This window comes from Python bivittatus, unplaced genomic scaffold (assembly GCF_059951505.1).
Source record: "Python bivittatus isolate LINGU-HERP-01145 unplaced genomic scaffold, Pbiv_v1 ctg000480_np1212, whole genome shotgun sequence".
Taxonomy (NCBI): domain Eukaryota; kingdom Metazoa; phylum Chordata; class Lepidosauria; order Squamata; family Pythonidae; genus Python; species Python bivittatus.
The window spans coordinates 90,332,116-90,349,459 of record NW_028277075.1 but is presented as its reverse complement, the minus strand read 5'-3'; the positions used below and the strand labels follow the sequence as shown (position 1 = coordinate 90,349,459).

General features: G+C 36.9%; 1 protein-coding gene across 1 annotated transcript in view; it reads right to left on the bottom strand.

Moving 5' to 3' along the window:
• Positions 1–17,344, bottom strand: part of THSD7B (thrombospondin type 1 domain containing 7B) — a 307,764-nt gene that overhangs the window by 268,732 nt on the left and 21,688 nt on the right. Inside the window, exons 5-6 of the mRNA XM_088145129.1 lie at positions 9,556–9,711; positions 7,434–7,631 (exon numbers count right to left, since the gene is read on the bottom strand). Of these exons, the coding sequence (XP_088001255.1) occupies positions 7,434–7,631; positions 9,556–9,711 (354 nt within the window). The remainder of the gene's footprint in view (positions 1–7,433; positions 7,632–9,555; positions 9,712–17,344) is intronic.

The following is a 17,344-nucleotide window of genomic DNA, read 5'->3' as shown; positions in this document are numbered from 1 at the left end:
GCATAGCTACATACTCAGGAAACAATGCAATTTCTGAAAGATGTGATGTGCATGGCTGTGAGTGCTCCCAAACAACTTTTCCCTTTCAAATCCAGGTATTTGTGCATTCTTTCACTCTCTCTGCCTCCCTCTACAAGATAGTTGAAAAAAGGCTGGATTTAGAAGAAAATGAGTGTGGTTTTAAAACTGGAGGAAAAAACATCAATAACCTACCCTATGCAGATTGTGCTACTCTGATAGCTAAAAGTGCAAATGATTTGCAAGCTCTAGTAATGCAGATGTCTAAACTAATGACAACAGGGTCAGCAACCAGCTTACAATTTACAGTGAAGACATTGAAATGATGGTTAGTTTCTTTCAGAATCAACTATCAACACTAAAGAAATATGTCACAGACTAGCACTTGGTAGAGTAGTAATAAAGCCCATTCAGATGCTGTGATGTATCTATGCCTACAAAGATTAGGGTTATACAGACAGGTTTTCTCTGTGATACTCTATGGATACAAAAGTTGGACTCTGAAGAAATATGATAGAGTATTGACACTTCTGAACTGTGGTTTGGAAGAAAACTTTTGAGAATATCATGTATAGCCAAATGGATCATAGAACAAATCAATCCAGAGTTTCCACCTGTCAATCATTTTCACAAGAAGAGGCTTTTCTAATAACTCTGTGGGCAGTTTGAAGTGTTCTACTGTGGTCTTTTTTATTAAATTGGCTGTAGTATCCAAGTCTACAAGAGTTGTATTTCAACACCTGAAGCTGAACAAAGAAAAACTGGGATAATAACAAGCACTTTCCTGTTGTTGGCTGCCTGAGCCTTTCTTAATTGTCTGAGTGCCCTCCTGCTAAGCTCTTGTGAGGGGAATCTGCAAAGTTTCCTGAAGATAAAGCTTTGGAGCACTTTGAGTACTTGTTGCCATGTGGCTTGCAGCTCCACAGATGCCAAGGTCTCTGTTTCTCTGCTGCAGATAAAGATCTTTTTACTGCTTCTATTTGTATTGGTTCTCTAGCACTGGTGTCCAAGGAGGCCACTGGGGGTGGGGAGAGGGATGAAGTAAGGTTGGAAAAACTCCTTCCCTTACCATTTCCCTTATGCTTCAACTCTTCCAATCACCCATCGATTAACACATAACAATGAAACAGTTTTTCCAAATTCTCTGGTGTGCGGGTCTTACTAAATCATCTCAGCTCATCAGCAAGTCCTTCTTGAAATTGGTCCATCAGGGCAAGATCATTCCACTCAACATCTCTGGTATATAATTGAAAATCTGATAGGTACTCATGAACTCTATGGATGCCTTGTTTCAGCTTGTAAATCTTTCAATTTGCTTTCCTCTCCTAGTGGAATTATTAAATGCAGCTCTACATCTTTGCATGACATTCTGATAATTATCCAGTAACAGATAATTGCCCTCATTGAGGGGCACAGCCCATTTGGCTGCCCCTTCTTTCAGCAGAACAAAAGTTACCCTAGAGCAGTCTGTAGGAAATTCTACCAGCTAACCTGCCATAAACAATTCACACTGAGTTGTGAAAATTTAAAACTGATCCTATGCTCTTCCAAACTTCTCAGGCAAACTGCCATGAGACTACAGAAATATTGATTGAGCTATAGGCTGCTGAGCTGCTGTTGGCTGAGGCAAGCTTTGTCCCAACTGCTGTGTTAGTAATGGTAATTTGTTGTTTTGCTGTTTGTGTATCTGCTTGCTCTTGATGTTGTAACAGTACTTCAGGAAGTAGAGTTCCAACAATCCTTTCAGTGTGTGATTCCTGAACTGGCCAGGTCAGGAATCAGACACTGCAAGAACTATTGGAACTTAATTATTGTAGAGTAAAATATCAAAATCTTGAAAGTCTGCCAGAGTTTTCCTTTGTCTTCTCTTACATCATGCAGAACCAAGGCAGGTTATTTTGGGGCTCTTTCTTGATTTTTTTTTTTTAATGAGTTAATGGTTCTTGCATTCTTTCACTATCTCTGGAACATACCATTCCCAGGTGCATAGGGCAGGGGAGGATGTTAACAGGATAATGGCTATAGCCCATCAGATTGAAAGAATCAGGGTGCCCAGTGAATAGTTTTGCATAAGGATTGGCAGGCTTTTTATGTGTGCACAAAAGTATCTCCTGAATTTAATGAACATTTTGGATTAATGAACAGCGTTTCCACTGAATGGTCCATAATGGTTTTATTTTGTATTCTTTCCAAATTTGGGTAAGGTAGCAAAAAACAAACAAACATGCATCTAAAAGCACTTTAAAGAAAATCAAAAAGGTCTTTTGCACAACACTTGATATAAGAGAAGAATGGCTGCAAAATCATACCCTTATATTTAATTTTTGCCATTGCCTTTATGTATTTCGCTTCCTGTTTTGTTGTGCTTATAATGTTCTTTTTATATCCCCGACCTTGGAATGTAATAAAATATCTAACCACCCATCCATCTTTACATTCAATATTTCTTACCTAGGTATCAAGAACAATAACAAGTATCTTTTTAAAAAAAAGAAGTTATCAGAATAGTTTATTATTTGAAACATGTATTAGGACTCAAACCTAGCAATACACAGTGAAACCACTACTTTGAGGGCAAGGATGTCAAGGAAATTACTTGTCTGCCTGTCTACCTTCATAAAATCTGCTATTTCACAACAGAACAGAATGATGAGAGCTCTGTGTGCTCAACTCAACATTCCAAGTCGGAAAAAAAATTGAAAATTCCATATGTGAAAACAAAATCATGCACTGGAAATAGAACACCTGATTCACAGAGATGTGAATAGTTTTCTGAAGGCATTTTCCACACCAGGACGTTATATCCCAGAACAAACACATGTTCTATCAATCAACAGTTTTCCCTGACAAAAGCAGCAACTTCAAAAGTGAGTAAGCTTCACTGTATAAATTTTTCAAAGAAATGCAAGCGTACATATATTATATATGGAGGTGTGTGACTATCATAGCAACTGAAACACACTGTGTTGTTTTTTTTTCATGAGACGCGGCTCTTAGACAACTCTACTTCCAGGTTTCAGAGAGAATCACAAAATTATTGCCAGGGCTCACTTAGTATTATTATGCCACTGGCAGCCTGATGAGAAGTAGTGGGAAACAGCAACAAGGTTGTTACCTGTGATGGGCAGATGCAGGTCCCTTGCAGTGTGACCCATATCTAGCATCCTAATATAGCGTTAGTCAGGGACAGCATGGAGAGTTAAAAACAGAGAAGGGCTCCAGTTTATGCTGCTGCTGCTGCTGCTAGGATGACTAGAAAAAAGGGAGGCCTAAATTACGTATCTGCGTCAGGCTTAAACTCTCCAGCCAAAGATGCTGAGTCTTAATGTCAGGATTTCAGGTCACAGTTGTTTGCATGAGAAGGAATTTATCATTCTGTCTCTCCTCCAGCAGTTAAAAGCTACCAGCTGGTTTTTGAAGCATGGTACATGTAACAGGATCAAAAATATGACTGACTTAAAAATAAAAAAATCACAGAGACAGATGATACTATGTACATTATAACTGTACAAAGTACAATACAATGGCATCAAGCTGGCAATACCTATCAAGCTTGTTTGGAGAGAGGGAAAAAAACTTTTTCATAAAAAAGAAAAGAAATCCCATCAACTGATATAAACTGAAAATTCAATGAAGTTACATGGAATATATTTCCATTCATTAATGAAGCTCATTGAATGAGTCTGCCCAACCACTATCTCTCAGCCTAACCTAACTTACAAGGTAATATGCTTTTACATTAGAAAAGTAAAAATGGAATAGGCTACTATAATATTAGCTGTCTAGGTCCCTGAATTAACTCTACTGAAGGATTTCAAGTTTTCAGCAAGAATATTTTGATAAGAACCAAGAAAAAAAAAAAAGCCTGGCTATAAAAACCGTTGAAGATAGGTATTAGTGCCAATAATTCCAATAGGTCCATTTGCTAGAAATGACTGATAATAAAATAAGTGGGGGAAAAGATTTTATTGATATAGATTTTAATATCATTTTTATTCCTCAAACAAGTGTTAACACAAACGTTCTTGGAAAATGCTGAACATCCACAGTTTTAATAGGAAGGAAGACAGAAGGAAAAGTGTCAAGGTAAAATATAGACTCATAGTAAATTATGAAAGGGGTTCAATATACCCTAATCGCTTAATAATGAGTTTTCCTTCCAAAAGACCACTGCATACATGAAATCCATTTTCTGTTTGTTTGTTTGTTTTTCCCCTATGAGCATTAATTCAATGCTAAAATCCAATTTAGGAATTAATATTGGTCCTCCTGTTAAAATTTTATCCTGAGTCCAAAAGACCAGTACTTTGCAATTATTTGTTGTCGCTGCTTTGAATACAGATTTGTAAAATTATTTTGGGAATGTCCTGATTTTTTATTATTTTTATTCTTAGTTACTTCTTGGAATACTGGTAGCTAAGGCTCTCTGTACATACTTTCTTTGGGGTTCTCCAGGCTCAGGAAGATCTGCACCAAAATGTAGATCATGAAGGCTGCAGACATTTCTCTATACATTCCGGCAAAGCTTCATCAGTGCAACTTTTCTTTCATCACTTCTCAAGAAGCACCCAATCACCATACAGAATTGAAACCCCTACAAATTATAAATACAGAGAGGCAACACCCATTTTTGGAGTGTTCAACTGATGAAGCTTTGCAGAAACAGATAGAGAAATGTCCAGAGCAATCCTATCAACACAGCAGAATTAACTCCTTATATTTCGATTTAAATGGATCATACTGTAAAGGCAATGAAGCTCTGGTTAATACAGTACTGCTGAAAACAGAGAAGGGGGGAGAATAAGAAGACAAAGATTCACACTTCACATAGTAATTTTGCCAATTTGATAATCAGCCTCACTTGTTTCTTCCTGGAAATATTTCTGATGGGATGTTTACACTAAGACACTGAAAGCACTTTTCCAACTTAGAGAGGATAGAATTAGTTATACTGAAAAATTCATTTGATTAAAAACAGGAGAATATGCCCTTCTGTAAAACAATCCTGTGATCTGACAATAGTCACTTCATCAAAAATGATTAAGCTCTAAGATGGGTTCAAATTGTATGTAGGAAAACAGCAGCTGCAACTTGTTAGTAAACTTCACATAAAAATGTGGCTTATTCATTATTAATGAACTGAAAACTGAACATCATCCAGGTCTGAAATGCTACAATGTAAATATCATGATACTCAGCACAATGTTTTTATTTACATATCATTAGAATCTGGTAACACAAATCATATTCCTTGAATTTTTTTTAAAGTGTTGTAATGAGACTGGAAAAAAAAGAGAGCATGTAAGCATTTGATATGTGATGTTTACCAAATGCAAAAAGGATAAATGCTGTTCATTTAAAAGATGTCCTTGGTTTTATAGGCAGCACTGTAAACTTAGTAGTGTTGATTTCAAAGGATAAAAATTTAGTGACTGACACTAAACATGTCCATGTATTCCCACTTCCACTCAGATATTAGGATTAAAAGACTGTGTAAATCAGAGTTTCCTATGACATTCAAAGGGGGAAATTATGGTGCGAGCTATCCTTATAAAATGGAAAAATGGTAGTCACACCATATTTTACAATCTTCGTTTGGAGAGAGCACCAAAACCAGTTTCCCAGTTCAGATTTTGTGGCAAACTATTCTTTAATGAGTCATCACATCTTGTATTAAATCTTGTGTGTGAGCATCTAGGCTACGGTTAGAAAGGAGCGCAAATGTTGATGCACCTCTTTGATGAAGGTTATGTATTCCTGGAAGGAAATCACACTGCTCTCACAAACAGAAATTTCTTCTCATGCCTTATTATAAATATAACTGACACCGCATAGAGATAGTTCTATTTATACTCAAAGGACTGTCACTCTCAGAGCTACAGGTATAATAGTGTCAGTGAGACTACACCAACTTTATTTGTACAAGATGCTCAGTGAGAAGTGGAGCCGTGAGCTTCAGCCTGACTTCAGCCCCATTAGTGCTAAACTAGTTTGGCAATACCAAAAATAACGGCTCTCTTTAGAGCAAGTGTTCCTAGACTTTTTGCCATTCCACTTCCTTGTAGTGTAATCTTAAAGTACACACCTCCCCTAAAAATCAAAACACCAAAATGAACACAAATGAACAATGAAAACAATACAATGAAACTTTGGGAAAGGTGAATTTATTGCAAAAATGTACAACTAAAAGGTTCTTCACACCTTCCCTGGACTCTGTCTGCACCTCCCCAAGGGAGGTACACCTCACAGTTTGGGAAATCTTGCTTTAAGGAGAAAAAATAGTTTTTCTCTCACACACACACAATTTTTTAGAACTTCATTGTACACCGCCCAGATTCCCTTCTCATGAGATGGGCAGCTATATAATTTTTTAAATAAATAAATGAATAAATAAATAAATACTTGAGGTTATCTCCTGAAATTAACTTCTGTTGGAAATTCAGAACCAACAGAAGGAAATATTTTTTCACACAGCTCATATTTAAACTCTGGAATTTGTTGCCAGCAGCTATGATAATGGCAGCCAATTTAGTGTTCAACCAGATTTATGGAGGATCAGACTATCAATGGCTATTAACACTGATGGCTGTTTACCACCTCCTGAATCATAGGCAGCACACCTTCTATACGATTTGCAGGGAAGTGACAGCAGAAGGGAGCTCTTGTCCTCCAATCCAAGTTTAAGATCTTCCCCAATACATCCCATTTGCTAGAGAGGGGTACAGAATGCTGGACTACATGAACCTACAAACTAATCCAGAAGGGCTTAGGTTTTATGATCTAAATCACAGCGCTGGCCTAAAAGTACTAAGCTGAAGTCACAGTTCGATAATATTTAGTTTTCTTTCCAAACCCCATGAAGCCCAGTAATCTTGGCACTGCATTCAGTAACAGCAACTTTCTTCCCCTGGCATTGTGTTACCTTATGCGGCTTTGTTTATGCAATCAAGCATTTTTCCACTGTACAGATTCTGCCTTTTTCCACTGTACAGATTCTACTTGTAGTCCAATCTCCATCCTATTCACAGGAACACCTCCTGCCTGTTGCCAATATAACTATCATTCACACATGTTGAGCTAAATCTCTGTGGCAACCTGCTGAAAACTAGGCCTCAGCCCTGAAATTTTCACTGTGGAGACCTTTCTTTTTCTTATACTGAGGCAATTAAGGTTTTGTGGAAATCCACAAAGAGGGTAGAATGATGTGCTATAAGGAACGGATTAAATATTAAGCAGCACACTTGCACAAGACAAAAATGTGGTGTATAATAAAGCCATAAACTTTAGTAAAATCCATATCTGATCTTTAGAGGGAAAGGTGTGCATCATAGCATTCCTTCTAGAAGACAGACAATATAAAACCTCTTTGAATATTAATGCAACATATGTAAATGAAATATCTTTGAGCTACATACCATTGTTGTTCTTGCATTGGGCATATAACACACGGTTTCCTTGTCCACATATTCCATTATAAGGAAAACAGATTCCTTCTGAAATACTCCAGTCAAAACATGTTGGATTATCACAAGGAATAGATTCTATCAAATGTGGGCAGTTGTCAGAATTTCCAATGGAATCCACAACAATGTATCTGTGCCTCATTCTGAAACCTAAGAGGGGAGAAACAAAGCAAATAACTAAAATAGGAGGGAAGAAACAATACTGAGTAATTTCCAAATTTCAATCCATCCTAAAGATGAACAAATACAAGAGAGGTAAGAAACACATTTTTTCACTTTTGCAACTCATTGTCTTTGGCTAGATAGCTCTGCTAATTTTAAGCTGCCTTGTGTATTTACAATGAAATGACAAAAAGGTACTGTTAAAAATCTCTCAAGTTACATTGCACATACTAAAGAATATCAAATCATGCTTGCATACTCCAGAAAAGAGGACTGATTGATATATATTTTTTCCACTTATACTTTCTGATTCTCCCTCACAATTTCTGATGTAGGAAATTATACATTAGCATGTGCCATATTTGTATTGAGGGAATGTATGAGAAAAGACTGGCATTTAGATATGATGGACTTCATCATATCTAAATACTTGTATTATTATGAAAAAGATTGAGTTTTAGAACTATACTATAATAGAGCCCTTTTCACAGAATACTCAGCTCCTGGGGGAATGTGTAGTTGCACAATCTTACTCTCACTTACACCTTCACTGGTTCCTTGGTCAACTTAATGCAAACATATACTGCTGGAGTAATCAGAGTGCAGGCAGGGCCACTCCCCTTTGATGCTTAAAAAAATCTTTTTTTTTTATTTCACATTTGTCAAATAGGTGGAAAGGAGCTTATATCCATGCATACTTCAATAATCATGTGCAAATCAGAATATGGCATGAAGCACATTAGTTTTAATCAGAAACTCATTCTCATATGCTTCCTGGACTCATTCCAAGTCTTTGCTGTCCCCATGTGCTGGTGAACTTTTGAAGCAGTGCTGTCTGCAAAAAGAGGTCAAAGCAGTGAATATAGTGATGTGATCTAATCCCACCCCTTTTGAATGTGCATCAACACTGCATACATTCAAAAGGAGTGGGGCTTGCAACCTGATGCCACATCCACCATCTTGTCCATTTTGACCCACACATTCCAGACACCGCTGTTCTGAAGTGGGACACTTCCACTGTATGAGTACGCAATACACATAACTTAAAATCCTAGTTTTAAATAGCAGCTCTATATTTATTTATTTATTTATTTATTTATTTTCAAATTTGTATACCACCCATCTCCCCCAATGGGTGATTCTGGGCGGCTCACAATAATAAAAAAGAAGAGAAAACACAGGACTCTCCAGACATGGACATAATCTATAAATAGTTAAAAAACATATATTAAAAAATGACCTAAAAACTTCCTATAATTTGGGCCCTAAAAAACCTGTAAGATGCTGGGGGGGGGGACAACCCCTCACCTCACCAGCCATCTCCACAGGTGCGGGCCCCCCTCTGGCCCCCAGGCCTTCTGGCAAAGCCAGGATTTCATCTCTTTCCTGAAGGCCATGAGGGAGGGGGCACACCGCACCTCAGGCGGCAAGATGTTCCATAGGGCGGGCGCTACAGCAGAAAAGGCTCTCTGCCTAGACCCCACCAATCGAAATTCCTTGACGGGTGGGGTTTGCAACCTGCCCCTTCTGCTGGACCAAGTGGGGCGGGCTGAAATGACCGGGGCGAGGCAGTTCCTCAGATAACCTGGTCCCATACCATGAAGGGCTTTAAAGGTGATGACCAACACCTTGAATTGGACCCGGAAACAAACTGGCAACCAATGCAGCTCATGCAACAGGGGTGTTATACGTGCCCTCCTAGGGGCATTAAGAACTGTCCCTATATATATAGGGAAGATGGGGCTGGACAGTTAGTGAGTGTGATCTCAGACTTCTTTCTTATGAAATAGAAAAGAAGCGGCCAAACACCCAAGTAGGGCTAATTATTATCCAGTACATCTGTAGAGCACCAGGTTGATGAAATACCCCCTCACCCATGCTACATTATGTTGAAAGTTATACTCAAATGCACCTTTTCTTCCTTGAATTTCTTGGCAGTCTTCATGAATGCAAGGGCTCCATGTTGACCAGGAAGAAACCACACACTCAGGAGGACATGGAATACTACACAGTTGAGAAGCAGGAGGAGCAGGAGAAGGGCAAAGCTTCTTTTCAGCAGGCCTAATCACTTAAGGTAAGAAAGAGAAAAATCACAAAAGGAAAAAAAAATGTTTAGTTTGTACCTTTGTATAGTTTAGCTGAGGTTTTTTGAACGTTTTACTACAGACAGATTCACTGCAACAAACCAAAGGCAAATCTGAGTTCAAGCTAACAATAGTGTAATAATCAGAAGAAATGAAATTTCTGATATTATACTTAACTTATCTTTTTTAATTACTTGGTTGCTTTTTAAAAAAAAATCTGACAAGGATCACAGAAGCTGCTGTTTCGAAGAAAAGTCTTTATTAGACCTACAGTCCATGACACCATTCATCACAGTTCTTTCCCATGAAGCTGCCTATAATCTTGACCTCTTGTCTCATTGTTTTCCACTTTGATATATCACTGCCTTGTTTATGAGTGCTGTTCTTTCATCTCTGCCAGCCTTCACCATGAAGCTCTCAAGTTCTCTCAAAGATTCCACTCATCATTGTCCTCTATGCCTAGAACATCTGTAGGATTCTTCCTCCCTGACATTCTCTAAATCTCTGTTCAGGCATCCCCATTTCCCATGCACTGATAGCCTTCAGCCTGTAAGCATGTCACTGCATGTGTACCTAAAACAATCACATCTCCTTTCTGAGTTCCCCCTTAGTCTACTTCACTGCCCCATCCTGATGACAGGATATGAATGAACGAATGAATGAATGACCGACCAGAATTTTGGGGAAAAAATTGTTTTGTGAGCAGGAAGGGAAATGGGATTCAAGAGATTCAAGGGAATAGTTGAAGAAGAGTATAACAATGTTCAAACAAATAAATAAGGGGCATTTTACCTTAAAGTCAAACACTCTTAAACACACATGGTAGTGCAAAGAATATACACTCTCTTTGTACAATTTTAACTCAGGTTTAATCTCATCCTAGTGGCAAAAGTAAATACACTATGCTCTGTTTTTCATTCTATGTGTTTCTGCCCCCAAAGCAAGCATGCACATGATGCACAGCCTTACGAAGAGCAGCATGAAATGCAGGAAAGTCAAGAAAAGGTCTTTTTAGGCTTCACAGCCAAGTACCATAACCAACTTGTTTCACAATGAGATAATATTTAATTCAAAATGAACCAAGAGTGCTACTTGGATAGAAAGACTACTTTTGGAATTATTATTACTTATTTCCAAAACAACATTGCTTCTGACGTATTCATTTAGGAACTATAAAACTGGCAGGAATCCAATTTACCTTACTTCTGAATACTGTAGCCCTTTTCCTACAGGTTCAAAAAAATCATATAGCAGAAACTGTAAGATAAATATTAGCTTGTTTTAACCATCAAACTATTCCCTTCCAAAGAGGTTCATTCATTTCTTAATATGCCCTTCAGCATTGTTCTTTGCAAAACAATTTATCATTCTGGAAATTTACTGGCAAACAAGCACATCAGTCTCACTGCATTTTGTCATCACAAGCAGATTCAGTTACAACTATACAAAAACAATATTAGCCATGTTGCTGAAGTGCTGACACTTGTTTGGATATAGCTTTGAAATGCCTGTTGGCAACAATCTATTTATTCTGGAGTATACCAGCAATAGATGCAGTAAGTAGTATTAATTCTAAGAATAAGAAAAATAGGTAATTTTTTCCTAAAATGGAAAAGTTGTAGAACTGATATTAGAAAAGAAATTAAATGCAACAGGTCACAGTAATAAATCTTTGCTATATTAATACTACAAAAATCTTTTTAGTGGAAGATAGATATCAAGGAAACAGCAATATTAGTGATTAGCCTGAAGTAGAAGTTGCAACAGCAGGAAGTTGCAAAAGAATCATTATCATCTGCAACCACATACTATGAAATACAAATTATTTACCATAGGATGAGCATAGCTGATGTACAAATACAAATAATGGTATGGAAAGTCCCATTACAGTACTGGTCTCTTTTTCTCCCTAAAGGCAACTGAAGAGGCCATACTGTAGCTACAGCCAGTTCTTCTGGACTATTATCACTAACTTCAGACAGTTATTTCCATATAGAGGATAAGTGGACTTGATGTGCTCATAATCTGTAAAAAATTCTTCATATATGGGAAAGTGCAAGAGGCACAACACGTATTTCCTAAGCTTAACCAAGATACAGTCCCGATTAACATTCCATATGTTTCCAGCTCAAGGAATCTGGTGCTCATAGCTGTTCTTTTCAAAGCAAAGCCATCCCTGGAAGTTCAAAAAGCGAAATAACCTTGTGTGTTCAAGTTGATGAAAAACAACATAAATCTTTCTTTGCATGATTGTATTTTTAAAATACTAATTCTAAACCATTTTAAAAATCACATTTAAGTGAGAGTTACTTTCACATCCTAGGAGGCAAAAACAGTTGCTTTATACATCCTTTCACTTTCCACACTGGGAATGCTGGTAGTGTCCTGGACTAAATATGTGTTTCAGCAGACAAACCCAAGTTATTCTCAGATATTCAAGTCTACGTGAGGGAGAACAGTGATCATCAACCAATTACAGTCAACTTCTATGACAGTTCCAATTTAAGACTACTCATACTACATGGTAAGAGACTACTCACTAAGCTCAAAGTGAGGCAAACCAAGAGGTTTAAATGGTCTAAGGTTGGCACCAAGGCAATTTCTAGCTTTATGAACTCTAAGAGGGCCCAGTCCTGGGCAAAAATAGTTGTTGCATCTACCCAAGATGCAAATGGAATTTTCACCAGGTATGCTAATCTGTGTTCCATGTTAAGAAACTTTTTAATAGATAAATTGCCAGCTAAGAACTAACAGTCCACAAGATCTAATTGGTTCGACCTTGATTGTTCTCACTCAAGAATGACCCTAAGACAAGGTTTCCCAAACTGTGAGGCGTGCCTCCCTTTTGACAGGTGCAGACGGAGTCAAGGGGAGGTATGAAGAACCTTTTAGTTATACTGTTACAATAAATCCACTTTTCTCAAAGTTTCATTGTACATTTGTGTTTATTTTGGTGTTTGGATTTTTAGGGGAGGTGTATACATTAAGATTACACTAAAGGAAGGTGAGATGGCAAAAGGTTTAGGAACCCCTGCCCTAAGAGCAGTGATGAGTTTGGTTCAGAGAAACCCTACACCAAACAATTAAGTCAAGATGTTAAAGCTCAGACATAATTACATGAAATTAACAGTCACAAAGAAGGCCCAATGCACAGCTACAATTTGGTTGGAGCTAGAAAAGTTAGTGAAAAGGTTCAACTCAGTTATCTGATATGCTGAAGGAGCATAAGCTTCTACCTGACATCCCTATCTCAGCTTCAGTTTGGGAGGATTTTTATCCTAACTTATTTGCCAACTCCAACCAGGACCATCCAGAAAAGATGACTACTCAGCTTCTGACCTTTGATAAACCTCCCTCCTTGGCCAACAGTGACAGTGACAGAAATTAAACACATTATCCAGTCACTGAAAACCAATAAGACACCTGGTGAAGACTTCCTACTCTCAGAAGTTTTCAGGACACACTGACTGGTGGGTTCCACTGCTGGCAAAGCTGTTTACTTATATAGGCAACACTGGCTATATTGCAGCAGGATGGGAACTCTCCATTATATTCATACACAAAAAAAGGAGACAAGGAGATCCTAAAAATTAGAGACCTCTAAGCCTTATTGATATAACAGCTAAGATACATACAACACATCTCATGAGCAAAATAGAGGTTTGGGTAATTAAGAAAGTATTAGTGGAAGAACAGGCCAACTTCAGACCTGGGCATTCCACAACAGATAACTGTTTCATTCTACACCATCTTTTTACTAAATATACAACAGATGGTAAACACCTGTTTACATCTTTGATAGATCTTAGCATGGTATTTGACTCCATAAACAGGGACACCTTATGAAAGAAGCTGGCCAAGCTAAATTGGAACCCAGACTTCTATACCTGGTAAAAGCCCTCTATACAAATACATGACTGAAAGTCCATGCTGGAGTTAATGGCTATCTCACACAGATAAATAAATAGAATAGTGTTATCTATATACCCACTTATATAGGTGTTAGACAAAGATGCATCTTGGCCCTATGTTGTTTAAGCTTTATGTCAGTGACATCTCAGGATTCCTCCATTCTACTGATGTTCACATGCAAAGATCCTTAATAGATATATCAACTTCCTTTTGTATGCAGATGATATGGTTCTGATGGTATACTCCCAAGTAGACGTGACAAGATTGATGGGAAAATTTGGTGCCTAGTGTGCCTCCAATTCTTTGAACATTAATAAGACTATATCCAAAGTGGTGTTTAAAAAAAAAAAAAGATACAACTGGCACTTGGATGGGGAGCTTATAGAACAAACAGACTCCTTCCCATATTTAGGGATGGTTTTTACTGATACTGGGCCTTGGGCTAACCTCTTCAAACAAAGTTCAGTAAAGGCCACAGCAAGCTCTAAAAAAGTAATTAAATTACTTAATTTATAACCACCCAAACATTCTGATTTCCATTTTAAACGTCCACAAGGCAAAAACTGCACCAATGCTAACATATGGTGCAGAATTGTGGGGCCGGCCTATCAAAGCCCCCCCCAAACAAAATCAAGCACATTTTCTAAGATTTATTCTGGGGACCAACACCTGCAGCAGCAGTCAGAGCTGAAAGAGGCCCCTACTCCATTTACAGCCTAACAGTAATTAAGGTCTTTAACTACTGGCAGAGATCAAGTCTCCCAATGGAACTTGACAGGCTACCAAAAATATGCCTTGAAGAACAGATGGGCACCCTTCAACTCACCACATAGGTGAATCAACTTCTCAAAATCATCTCACAGATTGACTTGTCAACACAATATGTACTCTTAGCTGGACATCAGGCCAAGGCAATATTCAAAGAGTCTTGGATATTAATGCTCAAACCAACATTGAGTCATTTGCAAACATCAGGTCACTGAAAGAATGTCTTTTCAAACAGAAAAATACCTGACAGTGGGTCTGACTCAGTACCATAGGGTAGCCCTTACCAGACCAAGATTAGACCAGCTGGGTTCTATGATTCAGTATGGATGATTCCACCAAGTGCCACGTTCTGAGAGAATGTGTGTTTGTGGAACACCAGAAATAGAAGATATTGTGCATGTCCTATTCAACTGCCAACTATATGCCCCAGCAAGGGCTCAGTATTTACAGACACTACTTGACAGAACTATATGTTGTGACCATAACAAAATATTATCTTATTTTATTCAGGGCACAAACATATATGTAGTCATTAGAACTGCTAAATTTATAGTCAGGGCTGTTCAACTGAGAGCATATTAGGATTGCATGTAAAAGTGATGCATTCATCTAAACATCCTGTTTTGTATTTTAGTACTCACTTTATGTTTCTGTATTCTATTTTATCTTACACTATTTTATATCACCCTTTTAACTTTATTTTATCTTATCTTACTCTATTTTATCTCATCTTACTTTAACTTATTTTATTCTATTTTACTCTGGCTGATGCCCATTGTTTCTTGATATGGTCAACTGACTAATCAATAAATTATACTACTGACTGAGAGTTGATACTTATAATTTTTCAGGCTGTTCATGCAGCAAAAGTCACAATAAGTGTGTTTATCTTTTTTTTTCAAATAACTTTATTAGACTTTAAGATAAAGAGGTAAAACTAACAAGAACTAATTAAGATAGAAAGTAGAGAAGAGAAAAAGGTAAAGAATGAAAAAGAAACCAAAGTCAAAAGTGCATAAAGAAAAAGAAATACAAAAGAAAAATTACTTCCAACTTTCTTTTATGACAGATATAAGTATAAATTTGCTTTAAGCTCTTACTCTAAGTTTATAACATAACTTTCATTTTTTTCTATTGTCTACTATTATTTCTAATCATCCAATCTATATATAATGATTCCATTTTTTTCTGTTTCACGCAAAAAGTCCAAATGGGGTTTCCAATCAGCATTAAAATTAATCAATGTATTTTCTCTAATCAAAGCTGTCAATTTCACCATCTCAGCCAGCTCTATCAACTTCACCATCCATTCTTCCACTGTAGGCAGTAGCAAATCTTTCCACTGTTGTGCATATAAAAGTCTCGCTGCTGTTATCATATATAAAAACAAAGTTCCATGGGTTTTTTTCCAACACAAGTGTGTTTATCCATCTGTGTGTATTCTGTTGATATCTATGTTATTTTCCTACATCCACTAGATTCCACTAAACTCCATCTCAGCATCACTTGGATTTAGATTAACTTTACTTATAAATGTAACTGTCCATGAAAGGGCGCCATTGTTAATAATTCCCAAAGGAGCGATTAAACTAGCAAAGTTCCTGGGGGATCTTTCATTCAATGGAGGCTGTGTTCCAGGCAATATGCTAAGGCATGCTTAACTGAACCATGGTTTACTGAATTAACATAGCTTTTTGGGTTTGATCAACCACATAGAACCATAAACTAAAGACACTGCACTTACCCAACACGCTGTCCTACCAATTAGGTTATCATATTCTAGCATGTTCAAGAAACCTAGCCTGTTCATATTAGCTAGGCAATAGTAGTACTGTGATTGCTATTAAAATTCTACAGCATCCAGTTCAAGCAAGAATGATTCCTGTATACAATATGCTACAAAGCGTGGCAAATATAAACACAGTATGGTTTCTAAGGGGGCCTAAATTCTTATGAACACCTCTAACTGGTAGAGGTACAAGAAGAGGGAAGTTAGAAACCAAATAGCTTTTTAAACTTTTTTTTTTCTTTTTGTGGTGGTGGTTTATTTTTGTGTTTGTTTTTTTAAAATATGCATAAACAACAGTAAGGATACAGTAGAGACCTTAGTATTAAGCATTAAGCTTTATTATGTATAAATAATTTAATATATTTGTAGTTGTTTATCAATGCCACATCCAACTTTAGATGTAAAATTTAAGCAATCATGCTTATAAACATTAACACTTTAGAAACCATAGTCAGTACTGACAGAAATTTTCTTTTTACCTTTAAAGGTTTAAGTTGTTTAAACATCAGAGTGTTAATAATATCCAGTCAACACTGTATAAATACAATTGTATCCAAATAATATAATGCACTACTTGTGTTTTAAAATAATAAAATAATATAAAAAGGAAAAAATAAAGATATATATGAAAAAAAATCTACAGCATCCTTACTAAGGTACAATGATAAATTGAATTAAATTGATACAAAGTAAATTTAGCATTAAAAAAAACTACATAATTTATCTTAACTGTACTCCTAGGTGCATAGGACAATTGAAATTTATGCTCCCTGATACTGATAAAGACAACAAAAATAAGCAAGGAAACAAAAAGTCATATCCTTTGATCTCTCTCTCCCTCCTCCACCCCCTTTCAATCTCCTAAAAAGAACATTATACTTTCTTATATTCGTTTAACTTCATATTCCCCATGGACTAGAAAATATCAGCAGTTTGAACTGAGAGCTTTCCAGAATACAACAAAAATATTTAGAATGCTTTAACAAAATGAGAACTTCAAGACAGATTGTCTTTCAGAATGACTATTTGATCTGACTTCTCTTTAGTCAATATTAAAGTCTCAGGCAATGAATGGTGATATCCACAGAAGAAAAATCAACACATCCCTGATGTGTGGCAAAATCTTTTGAAATTATTTGTTACCTCAT